The following is a 24759-nucleotide window of genomic DNA, read 5'->3' on the forward strand; positions in this document are numbered from 1 at the left end:
CCTGCCTTCTTCCTTCACTCCTTCACCCCTGTGTCTCAGCTACAGAAGCCATCCTCAAGATGCTCAGTCTGGAGGGAGACAGAAAGGACTGCAGCACACTAAGAAGCATCAAAGGGTAAAGGAGAGAACAAGCTCTTGGAGGACTCAGGGACACTTCCCGGAAGGGGCCCCATTCTAGGGGTGCTTTGTGCCATCAGAAGCATTTTGGCTTGGTGAGGTGGAGGGAGTCAGGCAGAAGAAACAATCTGAGCAAAGGTACAGATGTGGAAAGTGCTGGTGTGAGGGGTGAGGCTGAGCCTGTAAACTGCTGCCCTGAGGGCCTTGCTAGCCAGGCTGGACCCTGCTGCCTCTATGGCAACGTGGGACATACGAACAGGAGAGTGAGGGTCAGCACTAGAGGACACGAGGCCAGAGGCGCTGGAGGCCCTGCAGACAGAAGGAAGGGAAGGAGGATGAGGTGGTACAGAAGGTGAAATCAACAGGACTTAGGGGCCCTTGGCACCAGATGAGGAGAGAGGTGGACCTCAGCTTTCCAGGCTGAGCAGCTGGGAGACCACAGAAATAGGAGCCATGGGCAGGGGTGTGCCCAGAAGGGGCAGGCTTCTTGGTCAGCCAGGGTGCCCCCTCCCAAGGCCAGCACTGGACCCACAGCCCAGACAGAGGACTCCAGGGGTCATGGGGTCAGCTCAGGCTCCTCCTTCCCAACAGAAAGTAGCCCCTCCCTGGGCCCCTCCATACGGAAAGGGACCCTCAAACCAACCTCAGGATTTTGTCCAGACCTTTGGACTGGGGGGTCTTTCCTTTCACTGTATCTCATGTAAGACACGGGTCTAGAAGAAGAAACGAGGTGAAATCAGATGAAATAAGGTGAAATAATACCACTACCACTAAAGGGGGACTTACCGCGAGTAAGCATGTGCTAAGTATTTCATGAGCTTATCTGGACATTGTATCTCTCATGATAGCACATGAAGTTGGTGGTCATGTTCATTCCGTTTAACCCAGAAGAAAGCTGAGCCTCATAGGCTAGCACCTTGCCGCCTAGGATCACTTGAGGGGTGGTCTACAGTGGAGCTGGTTCAAACCCAAGTTCTCCTATGTTCCTACCATTCATATTTTTCACACGTACCTGTCACCATAGAGTCACATGTACTGTCAGGAGTGGAGAAAGGCTTCACAAAGGGGGTGATATTAAAGTGCAAAGAAGAGGTGGGCATAGATTTCCAGGCAGAGGGCCCAGCCTGTGCTAAAGCAAGGCTTGGCTTACAAACAGGAATGCGGGGATGGAGAGGGGAAGGGAGAAAATCGCGGAGCGAGACCTCCCGTAGTCTAACAAATACTTAAATACCACTTACCACGTAACAGAAGCTGTTCTAAACACTTTACAAATATTAACTCACTTAATCTTCATAACAAACCTATGAGGTGGTTCTATCATTACAGCTAGTTTCCCGAAGTTATCCGGTGGCGGAGTGAGGACTCCAGTCCTTGCTCTTAAGCGCTACCTTATGCCGCTCCTATTTTGTCTCACAGCCGGTACGAGCTCCTCCATTTTGCTACAGGCCGCCGAGGCTCAGAGAGGTGCGCACACTTGCTGAGGGTCACACAGCGAGGGAACTCCCGGGACCCAGAGAGCAGGGGAGACGCTCAGCCACAGACAGGTCCCCGCGGGACGCCCTCCTGCCTGCCCTCCCGCCCCCCTACCCCGGCCCTGGCCCCCTCCCCGCGGAGCCCCGCCCCGGACGTGCCCCAGTCCCCGCCCCCAAGGCTCTGCCCAACCCTCCTCCCCCGCGCACCCCAGCCGCGCCAGCCAATGGCTGGGGTCCTATAAACGCGAACGTCCCAGCGCTCAGAGGTAACCCCAGCGAGCGTTCAGATCGTGGGCCGCAGGTCCCAGGAGCTAGCTCGCTAGGGAGCGGGAGGCCAAGCGACCGGAGTCAGAGTCGGAGTCGGAGTCTCGGGACCGGAGCCGGAGCCTGATCCGCAGAGTGCAGCCCGCCCGCCCGTCGCCGCCCGCGCACCCAGCGCTGCCAGAGCCACCGGCACAGCGCGGCCATGGAGCCCAGCAGCAAGGTGAGTCGCGCGCCCGCGGGCCCTCCCCGCCTGGAACAAAGGCGCGGACCCCCGGTCACCCGTCCGCCGGCCTAGGCCTCCCCGGGCCTCCCCGGCGGCCCGGACGCTCTGTGCGCCCGGGGCCGGCGGCGCGCCTCTCAGAGCCATGCTTTGCGCGGGCCTGGAGCGCAGCGCCCTGCCGCTGCCGGGGACGCGGGCGGGGATGGGGTCGGGATCTGGCCGGCGCGTGGGCGCCGCGTGCGTTGTTGGCGCCCGCACTGAGTAGCTGGCTTCCTTCCGGGGGCGCCGCGCCGTCCACGCGGCCCCGCAGGGCCGGGGGACCCAGGGCCCGGGCGCGGCACGTCGCTCACGATCTCCTCAGCAGCGGCCCAGCTCCGACTTCTCCCGGGGCGGGGGAGGGGGCCCGAGCGCGGCGCCCATTGGCTGAGCCGGCCGAGCCCCCGGCCGGGCCCCGGCCCGGGCGCTCTGAGGAGGAGGGACCCGCCCCCGCTCGGCCGGCTCGGAACAGATGCTCCCTTTTCCTGGGCGCCACACTGGGCGCGCGGCCTGGTGTTGGGCGTTTTCCGCGGCCTCGCGCAGTCCCCGCGCCGGTCCTCCGGGGTTCCAAGGCGGAGGGCACTCTCTTAAGGCCCGGGCTCCAACCCCAGGGTGCCTGGCTACAGGGTTGAGGCGAAAAGCCTGACTTCCGAGGCCCTTCTTTCCGCGTAGTGCAGGCCCCAGAGCTTTTGCCAAGACCCGGGGAGATGTGCTCTGAGGTGGCACGTTTCCCTGCTCGGGCGGAGCTGGTGAGGGCCTGACGGAGAGAGGACCCCAGGGGCCGCAGACGCGATCCCGGGGGGGCGGAGGGTCGGGAAGGGGCCCCTGCTGGAGTGGAGTGGGAGTAGCGCGGGCCAGGGAGCTGAGGGACGCGGGACTGAATATATGAGGACTCTTCCTTCCCCCGGGAGCAAACAACTGCCTAGATACGATCCCATTTTTTCATCTGTAAACGGACTTGTCCTACAGGGGATCTTTGTGAGTTTCCCAGAACGGTTCCTTTCCAACAAATATTTATTGGACCCCACCTTGTGTGTTGTAGGGCATTGTTTCTTTCCTCCCTCCCTTCCTCCCCTTTCTATAGAATATTTTCAAGTGACTTTTTTCTTTGAAATTCGGCAGGGAAGGCACGAGGATGTCCGTTTTTCCACCTGGCATGGGGGGTTAGCGCTGAACTCTGCACTGCCCTTTCTATGGGCTGTGGAGGTGTCCGGTGGAACTGAGCAAGGTCTTGGCTGGGCGGTGAGGTGCGTGACAGTGACGCCAGGCTGTACCCTCAGCGGGAAAAGGCTCCTTTATGCCTGATGAATCCAAACAACTTGCTTCACCACCCCGCCCTGGCCTGAAGGGAGACCCTGAGCCCAGAACACATTTCCTGACAGTCATAGGTGAGCCATTATGCTGGGATATAACAAAATAAAAATAAGATGAGAAGCTATTTTAGCTAGTGGTAAGAACGTTGCCACTGCAAAGCTTAAATATTTGCTGTGTTACCTCAGGGCTCTGGCAGGTCACTTAACCTCTCTGGGCCTCAGTTTCACTGTAAGAGAGGGAAAACTTTTTTCACTCCTTCAAGGGTAAGAAATGTCTGTTCAGCATGTGATGCAGGACCTGGGTGTTCATCTGTTGAGTGGATAAGTGAATATTCTGAGAGGAGACAGAAAAGTGGAGGAGAAAGTCAACAGTCACTTGTAGTTCACTAGGCTCTGGGCTCAAATGCTTTTCAGTGTCACTGACCCTCCATATATAGCTCTGCTGGTTCGGGGGCCTAGAGCTCGGAGAAGGGAAGTAACTTACCTGAAGTCACACAGCTAGTAAGTGGCTGAACTGGATTTGAACCCAGGCCAATCAGAAAGGGCTTTCAGTCTACACTATCCCTTTTCACCACAGACTTTCTTGAATTTTGAGCCGAGGGGAGAGAGTTTGCCTAACTTCCAGGGTGCCCATGTGCCAGCCATTTCTGTAGCAGGTAGGTGTTTTTCATGCAGTACCCTCCAAACTTTTGATTGCCGGCTCCATCAATAAATAATTTTGGAGCACCTCCTTCCCAGTGGTTTACCTGTATTTATAAATTCATGTATGTGCACTGTTATAATAATAGATTGTATGTCTACATAAAGTAGAAATTTCAAAAGACAAATACAGATAACAGTTATAGTAAAAAATTTTTATTTTTTATTTTATTTTATTTTTTTGCTGAACTTTCTATGAATCATCCTGTATACATTGTAGAAAAAAGCTCTTTCCTTTGGAGCTGCTGATTCACTCAGCAAGCCCAGCCCTTTTGTGCAAGAGGTTAAACTGAGGCCTGGAGAAGTTATATCACTTGCCCAAGGTCTTAAAACCAGGTGTGTCTAGTTCTGAAGTTCCTTCGGCTGTGTTCCTCCTCATCTTCTCAGTTGACTCAGCTGACTTTCCTGCGTTCTGTCGTGCTCCTCTGCGTCTCACTGTGCTGAGTTTAACTGAGTAGGAAGTAGGGAGGAGACAGGTTGAAGACCCTCCTGTCCCAGCCAGCGCTTTGCTCATGCTCCGTCCTGGGCAGCAGATGAGGGTGAGCCCTGCCCCCAGATGTCTCACCCAGCCCTTTGTGAAGAACTCCCAACTAGTCCCTCCTGGCGCCCCAGTGGTGCCCCAGGACTCTGCCGCTCCGCCCTCCAGACAAAGGAGAAATGAGAAACCCGTGGGGTTCCTCAGCCCCTCAGTGGTACGGAAGAGCATAGGCTTTTGAAGTCCTGCATTTGTGGTTTTGAATTCCAGCTTAGCTCAGTTGCCACGTCTGCAGAATGATGTCATTTTCGTCATTAGAGTGTCTGTAAGAATTCAGAAATAAATGTGTCTGTCCCCATGGATGCTCCATAGATATCCCTTGTTTCTCTGGATTCCCAGGATGCATTGCACCTACCTGGGCCCCAGGTGACCTGCTACCTGGGTTGCAGCCTCTGTCCAGAAGTCTGGCATTCGGGCAACATGAGCTTTTGGGGAGTCCCAGGATGCCCGGGCTGTATCGCTTGGTTGGGTAAATCATTAAAGTTCCCGCTGGCTAGTTCTCCAGTAGGGGTTTTGTCAGGAAGCTGGTTTGCAGAGTAGCCCGTGGGTGAGAGTGCCAGGCCCAGAGATGGGTCAACCGATGTGGCTGCCCTGCCTCCCCTGTGAGGGTGATAACAAGTCATGATGATGTCACAGTCCAATGGAAAATGACTTTTCCAAGGTCACATACTAGCCTCCCACCACAAAACACCTGCCAGCCTTTCTAGGATGGCATAAGAGGATAAAGGAAAAAAGTCCCCAGCAGGAAGGAACCTTCCCGTGCATGGCCCAGCCCTCTGTTTGACAAATAGGAAACTGAGGCCAGAGAAGGAAAAAGGCTTAGCCAAGATAAGGCTGTCACAAAAAATTTGAGATGTTCTTCAGTATTTTTTTAAAAAACATGTTCTTTTCTGCACACCCCTGTCCTATGTGCCACCTTCCACTCACCCCAAATGAGCAGGAGTTCCCAGACTCCCAGACGTTCCAACCTCTTTCTGGGTGCAGTCTAATAGTTGGATTAGATATAATTTGACAACTGAAAGCCTTCTGTGAATGGAAACAAAACACATCCTCATAAGACTATGACCTTGGGGAAGTGGCCTTCCTCAGAGCCTCGGTTTTCTTCCCTGTAAAATGGAGGTTCACTCCGCATGGTGGTTGTGGCGAGACTGCCCAGTGCCCTCAAGCAGGGTGGCGGCTATTTTCAGTGGAAGGACCCTTTGCACGTCCAGTTTGGGTGTACGGACATCGTAAACATCTCCATGATGATCCCTGTCCCATGCTGAGCCGTTCCGGGACCAACCCTACCTGGCCTGGAGCTGGGTCAACCCCCAATCCCCCTGTAATCAGCTTGTGACTTCAAGGAGCTCAGCTTTACCCAGTGCCTCCTGGTCACAGGATGTCAGGGCCTAGAGCTTTGCTCGAGCTCCAAGGGTACAGGCATCCAGTTGTCTCCCCCTCCCACCCTAGCTGGCAGAGCTGGGGAGGCCTGGGACAAAGGGGAGGTGTGCAGCATTGGCTTGGGACCTGCAACCTCACCCCTCCCCCACCTCACTCCTGGGCAGAGAGGTGACAAAGCCACTCAGTTTGGTAACCTGCGTCCCAGAATGGTAGAGGTTGAGAAGGCTCCTGGTTGAAACTATGGGCTCAGAGAGGCTGTGTCTAGGCCTGGTCACCAAAACAAACCTCCAGTTGTTACCGGCCTCTGGCCTCCTCCGTGGGAGGCATGGAGTGGAGCCTAAGGCTCTGCCATCCAGCCTCCAGGCCAGGGAGGGAGTAGCTCAATAGCTAATGCATAAACATTGGGGTTTTGCAGTAACGGAGCAGGGCTCCCAGACCTTGAACTCGTGCAGAATGAGGGCAGTGTTCACCCTTTCTAAGACTTCAGCACCACCACCTTGCTGGCTTTTGCCTCCCCAGGGCCTTGGTACCCTGGAAGGGGAGAGAGCTGTCGCCAGACCCCAGCTTATCGAGCCTTTGGCTACTGAGGCCTCTGCTGGACAGGTCATCTGCCCAGAGCGCCTAGCCCAGAGTTCACCCCCACTATTTTGGCACTGGGGAGTGAGGAGGAAAGGGCTCCACCAGAAACAGCTCTACCATTTGACCTCAGACCAGCCACAGCTCCTGTTGGAGCTAATTTCCTCAACTGTAACAGGGATAATACCTACCTCTCTAGGTCAGGTTGCAGGGTTTTTTTTTTTTTTAATTACAGAAGTACTGTAATGGAGCCAACTATAGAGAAGCATGCAAAGTAAGAGAGTAAACATCTTCTCCCAGTTGCAATGGTTTGGTGTTTACCCTCACAGACCTCTTTTTGTGCATGTGTATTTGTGTGCCTGTAAATGGAATTTAGTGTAATTGGATCACACTTTCTACATAGTTCTGTGCAGCCCAGTGCAGCCCATCCTGGTCACCTACCAATACTTGCAGTGTTTCTCTCTGCACATATGAGGAAGTGCCATTATACAAGTTCATTATCTCCTCCTTCCTTACACAAAATGTACATTCTATACGTTGTTTAGTACTTTGCTTTTTTACCTGGCACTCTTTTCGTATCAAGTACATACAGATGTGTTGCATTCTTTCCAATAGCTGCATATATTCCATTACAAGATGTCCCACCGTGATTAAGAATTAAGTGATTGTCCTCATCACTTTCTTTCTTCATACCACTCACCACCTGATGTATTTTAGGTACTTATTTTCTACTCTTCCACCTTACCCCCCGCTGCCAGCCCCCAACTAAAATATCAAGTTCCATGAAGCAGGGATTCGGTTGAGTTTATTGCTGAATCCCCATTGACTAGAATAGTGTTGGGAACATGCACTCAGGTATTGTCTTTCCTTAGTAATATAATTTCTTATTCTTAGGAAACCTCTCTTATGGAGAACAGGAGGTCTTAGGGGAAGAGGATTTTTCAAGGTCACACAAGTGGGGTACTTCAACTTGTCTGCTGAGAGTGTTGGGGACCTTTACATATTCCCATGGTCTTATCAAATTACTCTTATCATAGTCAAATTGGTGCCCACCTCTCCGCTGAATGGGTACCTCTCTGGGGTGTCAGCTTCTCCAGATGCCCGGGTGCTGACTCAGGGAGTCATTTGTTTGCATTTAACACCTTTTTGGAAGATGATTTGGTTTTGCCTGGAAGGCTTTGAAAAGTCCTGTGCAGCTCGTGTGTTGGGTTTGCACTTGGCAATTCAGAGCACCTGGGAGTGCAGAGATGGGCAAATTTTTTCTGTAATGGGCTAAATTGTAAGTAAATATCATCGGCTCTGTGGGCCATATGGTCTGCTGTTGTAGCACAAAGGCAGCCATAAACAATATAGTCTTCACAAGCAAGTATGGCTGTGTTCCAATCAAATGTTATTAATGGTAACTGAAATTTGAATTTTTTTTTTTTTTTTTTTTTTTGGCCGAGCCACACGGCTTGTGGGGTCTTAGTTCCCCAACCAGGGATTGAACCTCAGGCCCACAGCAGTGAAAGCACTGAGTCCTAACCACTGGACTGCCAGGGAACTTCCCTGAAATTTGAATTTAATACAATTTTCATGTATCACAATATATTAGTCTTCCTTTTTTTTTTTTCCCAGCCACTTAAAAATGTAAAACCCATTCTTAGCTGGCAGGCTGGATTTGGCCACGGACCATAGTTGACCAACCTGGGCTTAAAGCAAAATCTACCCAAGCGACCGAGAGGTTTCTGAGCTTGGGCCTGGGCTGTCCTGGCTCAAACTGGGCAAGGCCCAGCGAGTTGCTGGAACGGAATTTGACCTACATAGGAAGGAAGGAGCAGATAGAAACCTTGCTTCCTTTGGGGACCAGTACCCGGAAGCAGGGGGAGGACGTGAGCAGGAAGGGTTTGGCAGCAGAGACCCCTCAGTTTGAAGCTTCCAGCAGCTGAAGGCCTCCTGATCATCCGCCTTTTCCTCTCTGAGTCTCCCGTTTTCTCATCCGTGAAGTGGGAGCCATCTCTCCCCCAGAGCCTGGTGATGGTGGTTAAATCAGGATGTGGATGCAGCCCCTGGCACGTTGCCTAGGGCCTGCCCGGTGCTGCTGGTGCTGATAAAAGCGGCAGCTCCCTCTCCTCTCTGCTTTTGAAGACTGACGAGCACCTTCTGCCTCCAGGGCCACTGCGGGGTGCAGGGGAGGCTCAGCCATGCAGAAGTCCTGACATCACTGGAGGACTTGAAGAAGATGGCTGAGAGGAGTAAATGCCTGAGGTCACTTGAAGGTCAGGCTTCACATGGTTATTACTCTTCTTCTTGAAAAGACCTGACAGGCTGGAAGAGTTCAGAGGGTAAAACGCCTTGTCCAGGAATCCAAAGAACTCAAGTCCCAGAATTGGCTTTTGTTTGCCGAGTATCCTGGGCCCCTACCCTCTGACCTTAGGCTCCCCATCAATCGAATGAGGGTATTACAGCAATTCTGCAGTTTCTTGGGCTTCTTTTTTCATCTCCCAGAACTTTGTTCAAATGAAATCTTAGAAAATTAAAGTAAAAAATAAATAAATAAATAAATAAAAAGGGAGCTGTCACGGATCCCATAAACCCCTGCTCCACCCTGCTTAGAACTGGGGACCACGCAGTTACAAGGTCCTTGTCCCATGCTCCAGTGCACCCAGGGCTACTCAGGAGCTGTGGGAGGAGGAAAGGATGTGAGTGACATCTGGCTCATCCCGCCTCCAGGACCCTCCTCGCGGACCCTCCTCCCACTGGGAGTGACCTACCTCTGAGTGGTGTGGCCACATGCCCTCCCTCCGCCAGTACTGACTGGGAGAGCCCGGAGCCGGAGTGCGTGCCAGGGAGAGGCCCGGCCCACGGACGCAGGTCGAAAGGCCACGCACGGTGCTTGGCAAGTTACATGACCTGACTAGGCCACCCGGCATCCCCGTGTGTGGGAGGAGAGGTTCTGAAGCCAACACCTCATCAGTGGCTTCCTGGGAGAAGGAGAGCTCTAAGTGGGCCTCAGGACCCCCAGAATTGGGATGGGGTGGTGAGGGGTGAGGGCGTGAGAGCCTCCTCGTGCAGGACCCTGAGCCCAAGCACTTGCTGAATTGTGAAGCCTGGGGCACCCCTAGGAGAATCAGGATTTGAACTCGGGTCAGAGGTCTTTCCTCCACAGCCCTGTGGGTTGGGGTGGGGGCCTGGAGAGTGACTTTTAGGCTGTCTCCAGCTCTCAGAGCTGATGTTCCAGTACTCCTCCTGGCTTTGCTACATGGCCGAGTTCGAATCTGTTAGGATGGACACTGTTCTCAGAGAACAGATACACGCAGAGCCAGTTCTGCCCAAAAAGCTAATTTCAGAAGTGACACGTTTGCTTTGTACAAATATTCAGCGCTGCACCCTACTCTGGGCACCCTAGGTGCCATTCTTAAGGAGTTCCCAGTGTGGTGGGTAGACAGCAGATGGGTATTCCCAACTGCTTGGAGCAGAAGCTGGAGACTGTAGAGCACACAGCAAGGGCAAAGGCCTGGAACAGCACGGGATGTTCTAGGAGGTAGCCCCATCCCCAGGGGTGGTGATGGGCGGCCGTGGTCCCAGATTCTGGACTCTCCCTTGCTCCTCCACCCCTATAAAAGGCTTCCACAAGAAAGCCGTGAGCTGTGGGGCTTGTACCCCTTCTTTAAGGCATCACCAACTAGTCCATCAGCTTGGCACCTAAATATATACATGTTGAATGAATGGACTTCATCACCGCCTTTCAGTTCCAGCCACGGGACTGGTGAGGGGAGATGGTGCCATGGGGACTTCCCATCCCTCCTTGATTCAGCAAACACCTCTCGAGTGAACCCTGCCAGCTCCATGACGCAGAGCTTGACAGCAAGCCTTAAGGGAAGGCACTCTTATCCCCATTTCTTATGTGAAGAAACTGAGACCCAGAGTCAGGGCTACCACATATCCCAACTCCAAGGTGAGGGAAGCAGCTCGATGCCTTTCATCCTGGGCCTCCTGATTCCAAGTCCTGTCGTGAGCGTGCTGGGTGCGGTGGGTGCGGTGGGGCGAGAGGTGGTGGGTGCCGCTTGCCTACCCAGGAGCGGGGGCCATGCTCCTCCCCTGGATCTAGCATCCAGCCACACTGAGCACCCCGTTAGATCCGGCCTTGCAGGCCCCCCCCTTCTTCCCCCTGCACGTACTGTTCTGTCTACCTGGAATGCAGTCTTGCCACCGCTTCTCCACTTGGCAGACTCCCTGCATGTCCTTCACGGCCCAACTCCAGTATCACCTCCCAGGAACCCACCTTTGATTGACTGTCCCAGGCAAAATTACAAGTCTGTCCCTGCAGGGCTCCCGCAGTGCCCCGGTTGAAGCTCAGACCACACTAGCCTCCCCTTCCCAATGGACCTGATGCCTCTTCCTTGATATCAGGCCCGGGGCCCGGGGCACAAGTCACTGAGCCTTTTAGTAGGTCCTGATGCAGCAGCCTGCCTGGGTGGATGTGGATATAACCCAGCGGGTGGGTAGGCAGGTTTTCTAAAGCAGAGTTTGACCTTGACCTGCCAAGTGGCAAAGTCCAGCAGAGGGCTTTGTCCTTGGCTCCCAGCAGCCCCCGCTCTCAGAGGCACAGCTGCTCAGCAGGGCCCCAAGACTGACTTCAGAGGCCCAGAGACCCCTGGCACACCAGAGCCAGACTGGAGACAGGGCTGTAGTAATAGTACTGCCCCCCAGCAGAGCCCCTTCTGCGAGGGCATTCATGCAAGGGCACGATTTTTACCAGATCCGCATATCATCTGTATCATTTTTCACTTCTATTTTTATTTAAATTGCTGTGTTCTAAATAATATGAAACCACAGGGCTTGTAAAAAATATTTTGAATAGGTGATACATTCATGTGGTTCAAAATTCAAAAGTGTACAAAGGGATATAAAATTAAAATTCTCCCTTCTACCCTGCCTCTGCCACCCAGATCCCCAAGGTACACTGTTACCTTTCTTGTGCATTCTTTTAAGGAAGTAGATGTGTATATTCTCCCCCATCCTAGCCTTTTTTTTTTTTCCCCCACACAAAGGGTAGCATACAACACACTGTTCTGAAGCTTTGCTTTTTACTTAATATAACTTGGGGAGTATGCCAAATCAGTACCTAAAGAGCTTTCTTTGTTAAGTACTCCATTATATAGTTATGCCACATTTTTTCAAATCATAGGTTTGCATTGCTAGTTTTATATTTATTCGAGTGTGTACTAGAAAAATATATACCTTGTATACCATTAGTATCAGACGATGGCCAACCTCAAAGCCAACCCTGAGCCGTGACGCCTGTGACTCACCAGGCAGAAAGCCCCCACATGGGGGTTCAACAGCCGCTGTCGTGCCGTCCTTGTGACATCCTCTTACTTAATCCCAGTGGTCACCCGAGGAGTTGGGCTTGGCCGGGGCCCACCAGAGGAGGTCTGTCAGGTGCTCACCACCCACTCGGAACCAACAGCGTTGGGTCTGAAGGCTCCCTAAGGAGTTGAGAGGGAGGCTCTGAGGGGTGCTGGGCAGGGTGGGCCGTGACAGACAGGATTTACAGGGAGTGCAGCCCGCTGGGAGGAAAGCCGCAGCGTCTAGGATGAATGTCCAGAGTTTGGCCAGGAAGGAGCCCGTGGGAAGGGAGGATCCAGCTCTCCCTTGACAAGGAATGGGCTCTGAACTCCTGCTGGCTGAAACCTTCCTCTTAGCCTCTGACGTGAGAACCTTAGCTTTCGCAATCGTTGGCCTGAGGCTTCTAGAGAATGAAAAGACCATACTAGGAATGTGTCTGATTAACAGCTAAGCCCAGCGCTATCTGTGAGGATCTTGAAGTCAGGGCTGCTTCTGGGTTCCAGGGGTGGGGGTGGGGGGGGGGAGACCAAGGCCATCGCCAAGCTGAGGCTCTCCCCTCCACAGGTAGGTGCAGCTCAGGATCTGTGCCTACACCCCTCCCCTCCAGTGCCCAGCCCGGTGTCGTGCACCTGGTGAATGCCCGCCCGTCATTTCTCTGGCATCCCTCCCCCCAGGCCCCGTTCTTTCGGTCAGTTAAGGGCCTGCCTTAACTGTCATACATCTTGGCTTCTTCATTTTAAAAGAAAACAAAAGTCCTCTCCCTAGCAAGGCACCTTGCTCTCCCCGGGCCCTCCTGCCTGCTGGCCTCCTCCCTTCCTGCTGCCTCCGGCCCTTGGCTTCCAGGAGACAGAATCCCACTGCCCTTTTTCTCCCCCAGCCCTTTGCCCATTGGAAACACCTTGACCCAGCACTCTTACTCGCCTTGTGTCGTGTACTTTTCCAAAGCACATTCCTGGCTGCTATGTCATCTGTGTCCTGACAACCCTGGGAAGCTCGTGGTCTGGGGATGGTTGCCCCGAGCTTCAGCCTGGCTCTCTGCAGACCCCTGAGTGAGCTGGAACTTGTCTCTGCCTCAGTATCTGCCCTGTGAATGGAGGCGAGGGTTTGCAGACAAGCAAACAGACGGTCCGGGAGGAGTGGGGAAGGGGACTCACCTGCTGGAATTCACAGAGCAAGGAGGCAGACGGGCTGGAATTAGAAGCCAGCATCTTGGGCTCCAAATCCAGGGCACTTCGCCCATCTATGCCGCTCCTCCCACGTAATTTGGCCCCCCTTGCATTGGTTCCTGGGCCTCCCAGTCAGAGAGTCTGGAGCCACCTCAACCCCAGGCATGGCTTCAACAGGGGAATGAGACCCCAGAGACTGCCAAGCCCTGGCTACAGAGAGGGGGAAGACCCTAATTACCCTCTCTCCCCAGGAATGAGTCCGGCCAGCCCAGTGTCTAGAAGTTGGCAGGGCTGGTTTGGGCACCTGAGGTCGGGAAGTGGCCAGGTTTCTTCAGAGAAGGGCTGGTGTGGTGCCAGGAGTCAGGCAAGCTATCTGAACAAGGGAACCTGCCAGCCCAGGCCCTGCCCTCTAGTAACCTGGGCCTGACGTGCCTCTAACAGTGTGGGGTTTTCTCTCTGCAGAAGCTGACGGGCCGCCTCATGCTGGCTGTGGGAGGGGCAGTGCTCGGCTCCCTGCAGTTTGGCTACAACACTGGAGTCATCAATGCCCCCCAGAAGGTGAGTGCTGTGCCGTCCTAGGCTTCTCGAGACCAGAGGGCTCTGCTGTGCACCCCCGCCCGCATCACACACACACACACACACACACACACACACACACACGCGCGCGCGCTCACACGCTCACCCTGCCTCTTGGACGTTGCAGTCATTTACATCAACTCACCATCTGCCTTACCAGCCAATATTCTGGCCCTGAACGGGTTAGAGACTCTTAGCTTTGGCCTTGGAATCTTGGGGCCCACAGAACCATGGGATCTTTATAGGTCATCTCGACCAACCTCCCACCCGACACAGACATTTGTAAAAATTGAAGCCGTGTTCGGTGTAGTGATGCTGCATTCGTGCGGCCCTCTGGGGCTACAGAGGGCTTCCGTGGTGCTTTTCTCACCTGCTGCTCACACCGAGCCCTAAGGCAGGCAGGCAGCTGTGCCCACTCCTACCCTGCAGGTGCGGGGAATGGCCAGAACCTGCCCAGCATGACCAGCTAGTCAGGGATGGAGCTGGTATGCGACAGCAGTCTGCCTTGGCGCCTTCCCTGCCAGGTGGTCCCCGAGCCCGTGCTCTCACCCATCCACACGCAGCACACTCCCTTGTAAGGGAGCCCATTCTAGGCTGAAACTGCCTGTCTCCCTGGAGGCCCCGGGCCAGGCAAAGCAAAAACAGCGTCTTGCCCTAGGGAACTGGAGGGGTGCAAGTGTGCGCTTATTCCCTTCCCCCCACAGCACAACCCAGATCTGTCCTCACGTGTTCACCTGAGTGTCAGGACTGGGAGGGGTCCCGGTGAGTGCCTCCAGCGTAGCCAGCCCACAGCTCTGGGGAGGAGAGAAGAGGACGGGGGCAGGAAAGGAGACTGTAACGAGTCCCTCCTCTACGCCAGGCCTCTTGTGTACATTCATAAGGTCGGGCGGTGATTTCCATTTTATACACCCGAAAACCGAGGCCCAGGGCAGGTGAAATGACCAATGGGCTCAAGGTCACATAGCTAGGGGATGGTGGAGTCAGAAGCCAAACTCTGTTGTTTACACAACCTCAGGCTGTCTTCCGGACCAGCCACCTGGTCATTTTAAAAGTCTGTACCTTCCCGGGCAGGACAAAATGAGAGTGGACCGTCCTGTCAAGGCCACATTCATGGTCCAGACAGGTGAGGCCAGGAAGTGAGTGTGGCTGCTTTCCGAGGATTGGGGCCTGTCTGGGGGAGCTGGGCCTCCTCCACATAGGCGGAGGGTGGCCGTGGGGGCCACGCCCAATGCTGGGGAGCAGGTCACCAGAGCGGCCAGGCCTGCTGAGTCATGCTCAGCTGCAGCGGACGTGACGGGGCTTTTCCAAGCTTGTGGGAAATGGCGACCGTGGGCCCATGCTTGAAACAGTTCCAAGCCCTGCTTTCGCTAAGTGCTCTGAGCAGATCTTGCCAAGGTGTGTGCCTTGGAGCTGGCTCCCTTTGGGAATCCTTACAGATGCAAAGTGTGTACAGTCTTAGAGAGAGGTTGAGTTCTCCACTTGATTGCACGTCAGTAAGTGTCCCCTGACACTTACAGAATCTGACCTCATTGGTCTGGGATGCTGTCTGGGCATCAAATTTTTAAAGCTCCCCAATTGATTCTAATGTGCAGTCAAAAGATGAGAAGCACTGGATTAAGTGATCACAGTCAGGGGTGATCACTTGACTGTGATCACATAGTTGAGTTACGCACGGTGACAGAACTAGGACTCTAAGAACAGAATAGAGGTGTTTTCCAGAAACAGAACGGGGTTGTGGTAAGCAGGGGCCCACAGGTGGGGATAAAATGCCCAGAGGAAAGAAAGTCTGTGTGTCACTAGGGTAAATGGGAGGAGGGAGAAGGAAGGGCGACGAGGTAAGCCAGAAGCTGCCCACAAAGGGCTCTTGTGGTCGGTAGTTTCATCTGCAGAATCTCCAGCCACTGGCAGGGCATGGCACGGCGAGAATGGGCACGTGGGCACCAATGCGTAGGCCGAGCTGGGGAGTGTGGACTTCAGAGTGAGGACAGTAGGGCCCCGTCGAAGAGGATAGATAGGATCAGATTTGCATTTTGGGGAAATGATTCAGGCGTCTGGTGCAGTGGGATGGGTCTGAGAATGTGAAACTAGAGACAGGGAAATAGTGAGAAGGCTGCTGTTGTAATAGGGGTAGAAAAACCAACACTGAGTAGGAAGAATGGGCAGGAGCTGGTCATCAGTTCAGCCTGAGGATGAGAGAGCAGGGTTTAAAACTGGCTTCTAGGTTTCTGGCTTGGGCGACGTGGGGTCTGGAGGAGGAGCAGGGAGGTGCCATGGGATATGCAGGAACTGAGGTTTGGTGACACAGCGGACAAGCACTTGGACACGGGGGTCTGTTTCTTTGGAGGGTAGTCAGCGGGAGAAGACCGATAGGTTGGTCACCGGTATCCATAGTGATAGAGAAGGATCTCCCAGAGGAACTGCAGAGTAGTAAAAAGAGAAGTAAGGGTCAAGCCCTGGAGAGCACACCCACTGACAGAAGATCCTGGGAAGGAGGAGGAGAGCTGGCATCTCTACGCCAGGAGACAAGACCCTTCTGAGCCAGAGGAAGAATGGAAGCGCCTGAGGATGAGCGTCCATGGCCATGTCCTTCGTCCCTAGAGCAGTGCCCGCCCATAGGAACAGGCACTCGGATGTGGACGGAGTGAAGCGATGCTATCCGGTGCTCCGGAGGCTGACCTGGGCAGATCAGCTCCATACTGCCGAAGGCAAAAGACCCTCCGGTGACCCTGCCGTGGCAAAGGCTGTCCAAGTGGAGTCCTGTGGGTAGAGACCTCCCTGCAGTGGGTTGAACAGGGAGAAGGGAGATGGGGGAGAGCAAAGACAGCCCTTCCAAGGGACTCGGTAGAAAAGGAAGAAAGAAGGGTGGTCGCCAGAGGGGTTGTCTGGCTAAGGTTTTTTTTAATACGAAGACTTCTTTTTTTTTTTTTTTTTTTAAGACTTCATTTTTAAATGGGTTGTAAGGAATCAGCAGAGGAGGAGAGGGTGAAGATAAGGAGTGGGGGTGGTCCTTCAGGAGGCCGGTGGTGGTGGAGCAGAGGCAAAGGGGTTGCATTTGGCCGGAAGGGACTAAGACACTTCCAAGGGTGCAGATGTGGACAAACCCAGAGTGTTCTCTAATTCTTGGGACCTCCCATCTAATCAGAAACAGGCGAAAGGTGAGAATTACAGTGGAAGATGGGCGGGGCAGCGGGCAGCGGTTCCGGGCAGCACAGAGGGCCCAGCGGTAAACATTTATAGGAGCATTTGCGGGCACCTGTCCAAAGGTCACCTGGGCAGCCGGCCTCTGAGGACTGAGGCGAGAGACCTGCGTGGCATTTCCGGGGGCGCGCGCTCAGGCACTCCGCCTGTTTACTCTTGTACTTTACAGACACTTCTCATAAGCCTGGCCGTAGTTTTTCCAACCGGGAAAAAACGTGATAAACTTAACATGTGAAGAGGGGAGAGGACAACACTAGAGGAAGAGATGAAAGCGGGTCTCAGAGCCAACGGCCGTGCCTCAGGAGGCACCAAAGCCATTGTCCTGGGACGGCCCAGTGATTGTGCCAACACCTTCACTCATCGTGGACTGTGCCAGGCACTGCCCTAGATGGTGGAGAGGGATAGAGCCGAGAACGCAGCAGGCTCACCCTGGCCCTCAGGGAGCTGCCTGACACATGGTCAGAGCTGGGCCCTGTCCCTGCCCTCCAGAGATTCAACCATCCAGAGTGCAGGGGCGGGGTGGGGAGGGGAGACCCCTTGGGAAAAGCCACAGTATTATTAACGGAGGGCTTCCCGGTGCTATGGGAACGAAGAGAAAGGAATGACTAATGCTGGAGGTAGGGCTGATGGCAGAGACAGAAAGGGCTTCGCGAAGGAGTTAGCAGCTGTGCTAGACCTTCGAGGGCAAATCAGTCCCAGAGGGAAGGAGGGGCAGGTATCCCAGGCAATAGGAAAGGCTTGTGCAGAGATGCGGTGGCATGAAGTGTTCCACTGATGGGGAATTGCTCACGGCCCACACCGACCAGGCCGACCCCCCTTGTCTGTCTAGAGGCACTTCCCTTAGGAAACTGCACTGCACTGGCCACGTTGGCCTGCTTGCCAATGGAGACTTTGCCCCACTAGAGGTGAGGGTGCCAGTACTGCTGTTAATTACCGGAAGCTTGGTCTCCTCCATAAAACAGGCCCCAAAGGGCTTCCTCTTGGAAGTGGTTAATTAATCATAACATTATCTTAAATGTTTACAAAGCACCTCCTAATAAGTTACCTCCTCACAGCAGCCCCACAAGGTGGGTAGAGCTGGGGTTATCTTCCCCCTCATAAAGGAGGCACCGAGGCTGGGAAAGGTCACCTGGAGAGAGAGGCTTAGTTACAGATGGACGCCAGGCCTGATGGACGTCACGCCTGATGACGACATCCCTGCCAGGCCTCCGGCCTCTCCAGGGGAGGAGGGGAGCCCAGCCACACAGAGAGCAGATAAATGAGCAAGGGCATCCTGACCATCATACTGAGTGGAGAGAACTACCTCTCCCCTCCCCAAATGGCTGAGCTGCCAACAGAGGTGACTAAAGGCCATTGAGGAACCATGAGTTACTGGCCAAGGGACAGTGTCAGGCATGTCTGAGGGATCCTCAGAAACCAGACCGCTTGGGCTGGAAGGGGCCTGACAGTCCGCTGGCTCAACGTTCCTTGTTTGCCAAAGGAAGAACTTGGTCTAGAGAGCAGGCGAGGTCTGCCCAGGACGACCTGCTTGGTGAGTGAAAGTACTGGAGGCAAGACGGGCTTCCCAGCCCAGGCTCCAGGCAGCCTCTCCTTATCTCTGCCTAGATCCAAAGAGCTCTGGGCCCCCTCTCCCCTTCGCCCATCTCCGCTTATACGGACTCTCACAGCTTACAGCTCACTTGTCACGTGCCAGGCATTGTTCCAAATGCATTAGAAACAATAATTCAATTGTTCCATATAATATAACCCCATTAGGGAGACACTATAATCCCTGTTTTATAAGAAACTAGGGCACAGAGATGTTAAGCAATTAAACCAAGGACACACAGCTAGTAAGTGGCAGAGCTGGGATTTAAATCCAGGGAGTCTGGCTCCAGTCTGCGTCCTTGACCACCACAGAAGAAATGGCAGTTACACTTACAGGCACCGAAACACCCTTTTACATGCCAACAACTGCTACCCTGCTGCTCTCTCCTGCTCTTACTTCAAGCTGAGTCACGCACAGACATCTCAGTTTCCCACACACAGTTGCACAGCCTCTTACACCACAGCACCCTGCCACAGCTCTGTCATCTCTTAAGCCTTTCCGGTTCATGGCCTGTTTATCAATTAGTGACAAAGCTTTCTGCCTCCAGCCCTGTGCTGGGACCCAGATGAACCAGACTGTCCCCCTGTTGGAGTTTAGTCTAGAGGGAGCACACAGTGCCTCATAGTTAGCTGTCCGGGGCGGTGATGGAAACACAGACAGGCTGGTGTAAGCCCACGAGGGGGAGGGAGAGGGTACCTGGCCCATAGAGGAGGGTTTTTTCCAACACCATAGACATTTGTGGACAGATAGTTCCTTGGCATTACGGAGGCTGTCCCATGCATTGTAGGATGTTTAGCAGCATCCCTGGCCTCTACCCCTGCCAGTGTAATGACCAAAAATGTCTCCAGACACGGGGGGGAGCAAATTGTCCCCGTTTGGGAACCACTGCAGTAATGAAGAGGAGGTTATGAAGGCTCTCCAGAGGAGGGATGGCTCTGGAAAGCGACCAACAGCTCACCAGGCAGGTGGCGAAGCAGCAGCAAAGCGAAGGTGCAGAGGCGTGGGGTGCCCAGGCAGCGTGGGGGCGTCGCCATGTGGGGTGGGAAGAGACACTTCATCCTGAGGGTGGTGGGGAGACAAGAAAAGCTGTGAGCAGGGGAAATGAAGATTCTTCTGTTTGCAGGGGAGACCCCAGAGGCCAGGGACCAGTGAGAAGGTCAGAGCAAAGGCTTGGAGAGAAGCCATATCAGGGCTCTTCCAGAAAAGCAGCCAAAGCAGCCAGGGTGGTCCGATCATCTGCTCTGGGGTTGGGGCCCAGCTTCTAGCTCCATCTGGCTGCCTGGGCCTCTTCACCAGGCCCCAGGGAGAGGCCCTGAGGAACCCAGAAGTTATCTGTCCAGCCCCACCTGTAGCATCTGTCTCTGAACTCCCAGCTGACCCTGGGGCGTGGCTGAGTTGCTATGGAGACATACCATCTGGGCTGAGGGGCGGGGGCAGCCCCAGCTGTGGGGGAGGGGTAGGTAGGGAACAGGAAATAGGGGTCAAAGCCAGGCTGAGGGGCTGAACTGGATAAGCTGGCCCTTACTTCCTCCCGACTGGACCTCAAAGCTTGGGCGGCTGTTTAACCCCTTCATCCCCACAGTATATCTAAGAGAGAGAAGAAAGGGTTGAGAGAGAGCTGATTCCCTCTCAGGATGATCTAGAACAGGGGGCCCCAACCCCTGGGCCAGGGACCGGTACTGGGCGACGTTTCATCAGCCGCTCCCCACCGCTCGCGTTACCGCCTGAACCACGCCCACCGCCACGCCCGGTCCGTGGAAAAACCGTCTTCCACGAAACCGGCCCCTGGTGCCAAAAAGGTTGGGGACAGCTGATCTAGGAGACCAGGCCTCTCCAGGGAAGATGTGGAGAGCAGCCAGAAATTTCAAAACATATACCCCTTCTCTTGGCAGTGGTCTGGAATTCTAGAACACGGGTTGGCAGGGGGACCAAATCTAGCCAGCAGCCTGTTTTTGTATGGCCTATGAGCCAAGAATGGCTTTTACGTGTTTAAAAGGGTGGTTGGGGGAGGGAAGGGAAGAAAAATAAGCAACAGAGGCCATATGTCGTCAGCAAACTCTAATATTTTCTATCTAGCCTTTTACATAAATTGTTTATATCAATCCCTGATCCAAACTTTGACTTGTATGCTCCCTGCTGACAGGGGACTCACTACCTGTAACATGGGTCATCTCATCCTCTGACGCCTAGAAAGCTCTTCTTTCCCCTGAGCTGAAGTCTGTGCCCTGGGGCTCTGCAGACCTGCTGGGTCCCTCAGCCTGGGGCAGCCAGCACGGTCTGAAGATAGAGCTTTACTCCCCAAGGCAAGCCTCTAGTTCCTTCAGGTTCTTTCTTGTACTATAAATTCCTAGGTTAATGCTTTGTCTTGCAGTAATTTAAAAATGGAAAACTCTGGGCTTCCCTGGTGGCGCAGTGGTTGAGAATCTGCCTGCCAATGCAGGGGACACGGGTTCGCACCCTGGTCTGGGAAGATCCGACATGCCGCGGAGCAACTGGGCCTGTGAGCCACAATTACTGAGCCTGCGCGTCTGGAGGCTGTGCTCCGCAACAGGAGAGGCCGCGACAGTGAGGGGCCCGCGCACCGCGATGAAGAGTGGCCCCCGCTTGCCACAACTAGAAGAAAGCCCTCGCACAGAAACGAAGACCCAACACGGCCATAAATAAATAAATTTTAAAAAAAGAAGAAGAAATCAAGGCACAGTTATATAAGTTTAAAAAAAAAAAAAAAATGGAAAACTCTGTCCTTAATGTTCCTCTCAAGGAGATGGCTTCTCTTCTTGAGAGAACAGTGACACAAGGAACAGCTTACTCCATGTGCCAGGCAGTGGGCTCCGCCTCACACCCAGAGCCTCACTACAGACGCTGCCCTGACACAGAGGAAGTCAGAACTTCCGCTCTAGACAGGCAGACGTGTGGTCCTTCAGCCACAGTTACCCAGGCAGGGAAGGGAGGGGGGATGACAGACATGACACAAGCCTCTCCTCACCCTCACCCGCAGGAGAACTGCTGGGATGAGGAATGGTTTTTTACTGGAAACCAGTCAGTCCAAGGGATGGCAGCTGCCCAGGGCCATCCTGCTTCTCCATGCTGGCCCCTACAGTGTCGTCAAGTGAGCCTCTGCCCTCTAGGTTCAATGAGGGGATGCTTGGACAGAGAGCTCTAATAGCCCCTCAACTTCCAACAGCCTGATGCCATGGCTGACCAGGACCTGCCCCAGCATGCATGCACTCACACCGACCCTTGGCAGGGAGAGGGGTTGGGAATGGGCTGGGAAGGAAGCAGAGACAAACGGAGGGCTGAGCCTGGTGCACTCGATGTCCAGGGCTCGACTGCCAAGTCAGGGAATAATGGTGGGAATGGGAATCTGGCTTCGGTGGATGGGAGGAGTCCGGAGCAGAATCCAGGTGAGACCTCGGGCAGGTGCTGCGTGAGTAGAGAGGAGGACTGATTAGGAGGTAGAATTTTATGGACAGGACCTGGTGAGTGACTGCATGTGGGGCAGTGGCAGGATCAAGGGTAGCTCCCAGGCTTGTAACCAGAATGTGAGGAAAGAGCATTCAGAAGAAGCATGTGTGAGGCCTCGCCTCAAACATGAGCCGGGGCTGCGGAGGCTGCCAGGAAGCTCGCTGTGGAGACTGGGCCTGTGGGATCCTGTTAAAGGAGCAGAGCAGTAAGGCGGCTCTTCTTCCATGACAGGCACCCAGCCGCTGCTGGATGATGCTCAAGGCGGCGGCTGGGTGGAAGAAGTGACCCCAGAACTTCTCCCCACGCAGGGTTCTCCTGTTCTCCAGGGACCCACCGCCTTTCCTGGGCCAAGGGCCAGCTTCACCCCCCACATAGGGCATGGACCCGAGGGGAGAGGACAGAGAGCCCACACACCGCCCGCAGGAAAGGAAAACCACGCTTAGCTTCTTCCCACAAATCTCAAGCACCAGATCAAGAGGGAGGAACCCAGCGGGCAACCTCGGCTTGGCCAGGAAGTGCTGCTGGGGGGTGAAGAGGATGAGCCTGGGGCCAAGGTGGAGGGTGCTGGCTGCTCACCGTCCCTCAACCCCATAAAGTGGTCTAAGCAGCAAGGGGCTCAGGAGCCATAAAGGAGCTAGCCGTGGCCAGGGTTTGGCCCCTCTGACTTGTTACCACATGCAGGAGACTTAACTGGTGAGGATCTGGTAACACCTCACTTACACATGGTTCTTCAACATCTCCAGCCAGATCCCAAGGAGAGGGTTAAAGACCTCAGCCTCACACCCTTAAACCCATTTAGGTAGTAAGCACTTACTACCTAAATACTACACGTATTGGCTCTGCGTACAGTTCAGACAAGTTCCATTAGCTGACTTGGCAAATTTTAAAACGAGATGTGGAGAGTTCTGTGAGACAAGCATCTGAAACACAAGGGGCAGGGGGTGAGCCTGAGAACTACAGCATGCAAAAATTAAGTGTCATCTGGGGCAAACACCTCTCCTTGCCCCTGCAGAGAGCCCCAAGGACATCAGTGCCCCGGAGCCCTGCTTGTAGGTCTGGTTGCTCAGAGCGGCAGTGTGAGGCACAGGAGGGAGAAAGATTTCCAGCCAGATGATGGGCCCTCCAAGGGGTGAGGGCCATTTATCTGGGCAGTTCCCTTATCCAGGACAGCTTGCTCTCTGCAGAGCCTGATAAGTGGAGCATTACTGTTCCCAGCCAGTCCTCCTCTGGGGTTGGTTTTGTCCCGTGAAGAACACAAGCACTTTGTGTTTGTTTTGTTGAAATCTGCCTTCTCTGCCCATGGCAGAAGCAAGGGCGGCTAGGAGGGAAGCCTAAGCCCCTTTCATTGCCTCCTCCATCCACTTGCTAGGCACCCCTGCAGCAGCTCTGGGACGGGCCCTGGGGTGAATCCACTGGGGTCCCTGCCCTCAGGAAGGACAGACTCTTGGGACCCTCTGAGCTGGATCTCAAAAGGTTTCAGCGTGGTAAAGCAGGTGGGCCCTCCAGGAGGAGTAACCGTGGAAGTGGGGGAAAGGGTGCATAGGGCAAAGGTAGAGATGCTGGGAGGTGGGGAGGTGGGACTGATATCTGGCAGGAGCCTTGACTTTGAATTATGGGACGCAGGCTCTGTTAGCCTTTGTCAGTGGCCTGCACTGCCCTTGGGTCAGTACCGGAACGTGGTGGGGTCCCTCAGCTCAGTGGTGGTACCAAGCACCATGTGAGCACTGCCAAGGGTATTTCATTAACTCCCCGCAACACTATGAAGTGGATATTGCTAATGTCATTCGAGATGAAATCATTTGTCCTCGGTCGCACTGGAGATGAGTGGTGGAGCTGGGTCTGAACTTGGTTGCGTCCAGGTTCCTCAACCCTGAGCTGTCCAGCTTCCCTGGGACAGACAAGCAGATACCTCAGTGGGCATTCCTGGGGCTGTGGGCCTTGATTCCCCCTTTGGCTGTTGTGGCTACCCGCAGCCTCCTCTTCTGCTAGACCCCTGGAGCTTGGGAGGGTTTTACGGGGGGCCAAGAGCAGTGCCATTGGAGATCGTACTGTATGAGAGGCTGCATATTGCCCGGTGCACACAAACTTGCAGTGGGGAGGGGTGCCAGATGGGTGCGTGGAGTTGAGTTCGAGCTGCAAGTGGGGAGGGGAAGAGGGGCATGCAGGTTTGTGACTGGTTGAAGCCGAGACTATTCAGATTACATGAGCGCGAGTACGTGTGTGTCATGGCATGTGTACACAGGAAGCTGTTTCTGGGTACGTTGGGCCTGTGGCTACGCATGTGGCTGGGTGGGTCTGGCTTGTCCCGAGGCACTGGGCATGTATCTGCGTCACCTGAGAGGAGGGGTTGAGTGTGAGCAGGCAGAACCGGTGCTGCCCGCCTGCCACATTCCTGGGCCTGGGCCAGCCAGGTCCTCCCTTTGGTGGGGGCAGGGCTAGCGGGAGGCCTGTTCTAGGACAGGTGTCTCCAGTTCCTGGAACTGCTTCCTTGTCTGTAGCTTTCCCTGTACCGCCCAACTGGGCACCTGGGAGAGGGGACGAGGCCATGGGTCCTTCAGAGGGGAACTCCCAGGCCAGCCAGGAGGGGCTGGGCCTGGGGGATAGAAAGTGGCAGCGTGGGTCTCACAAGCATTTGTGTGCAAGTTGCTCACACCAGGCCTGAGTGCAAAGTGAGCCTGCCCTTCCCTCCCTCGCAGGGCCTCTGTCCAGCTGTATTTCCTCCCCAGCAAGGGGGATTGGGGAGGGGCATGCGGGAAGAAGCACTCTCTCTCTGAGCCCCTCTGCTATGCCTGAACTTCCACCACTATTCACTTGCCATCATCC

At 54.5% G+C, this 24759-nt stretch overlaps 1 protein-coding gene across 1 annotated transcript in view; it reads left to right on the plus strand.

Annotated features, from left to right (window-relative positions):
- The first annotated feature begins 1816 nt into the window (after positions 1-1816).
- SLC2A1 (solute carrier family 2 member 1) overlaps positions 1817-24759 on the plus strand; it is a 28636-nt gene continuing 5693 nt past the window's right edge. The window contains exons 1-2 of the mRNA XM_082352545.1: positions 1817-2073; positions 13572-13667. Coding sequence (XP_082208671.1) covers positions 2056-2073; positions 13572-13667 — 114 coding nt within the window. The 5' untranslated portion in view covers positions 1817-2055. The remainder of the gene's footprint in view (positions 2074-13571; positions 13668-24759) is intronic.

The sequence above is a fragment of the Balaenoptera borealis genome, assembly GCF_965194805.1.
Source record: "Balaenoptera borealis genome assembly, chromosome: 1".
Classification (NCBI taxonomy): Eukaryota; Metazoa; Chordata; class Mammalia; order Artiodactyla; family Balaenopteridae; genus Balaenoptera; species Balaenoptera borealis.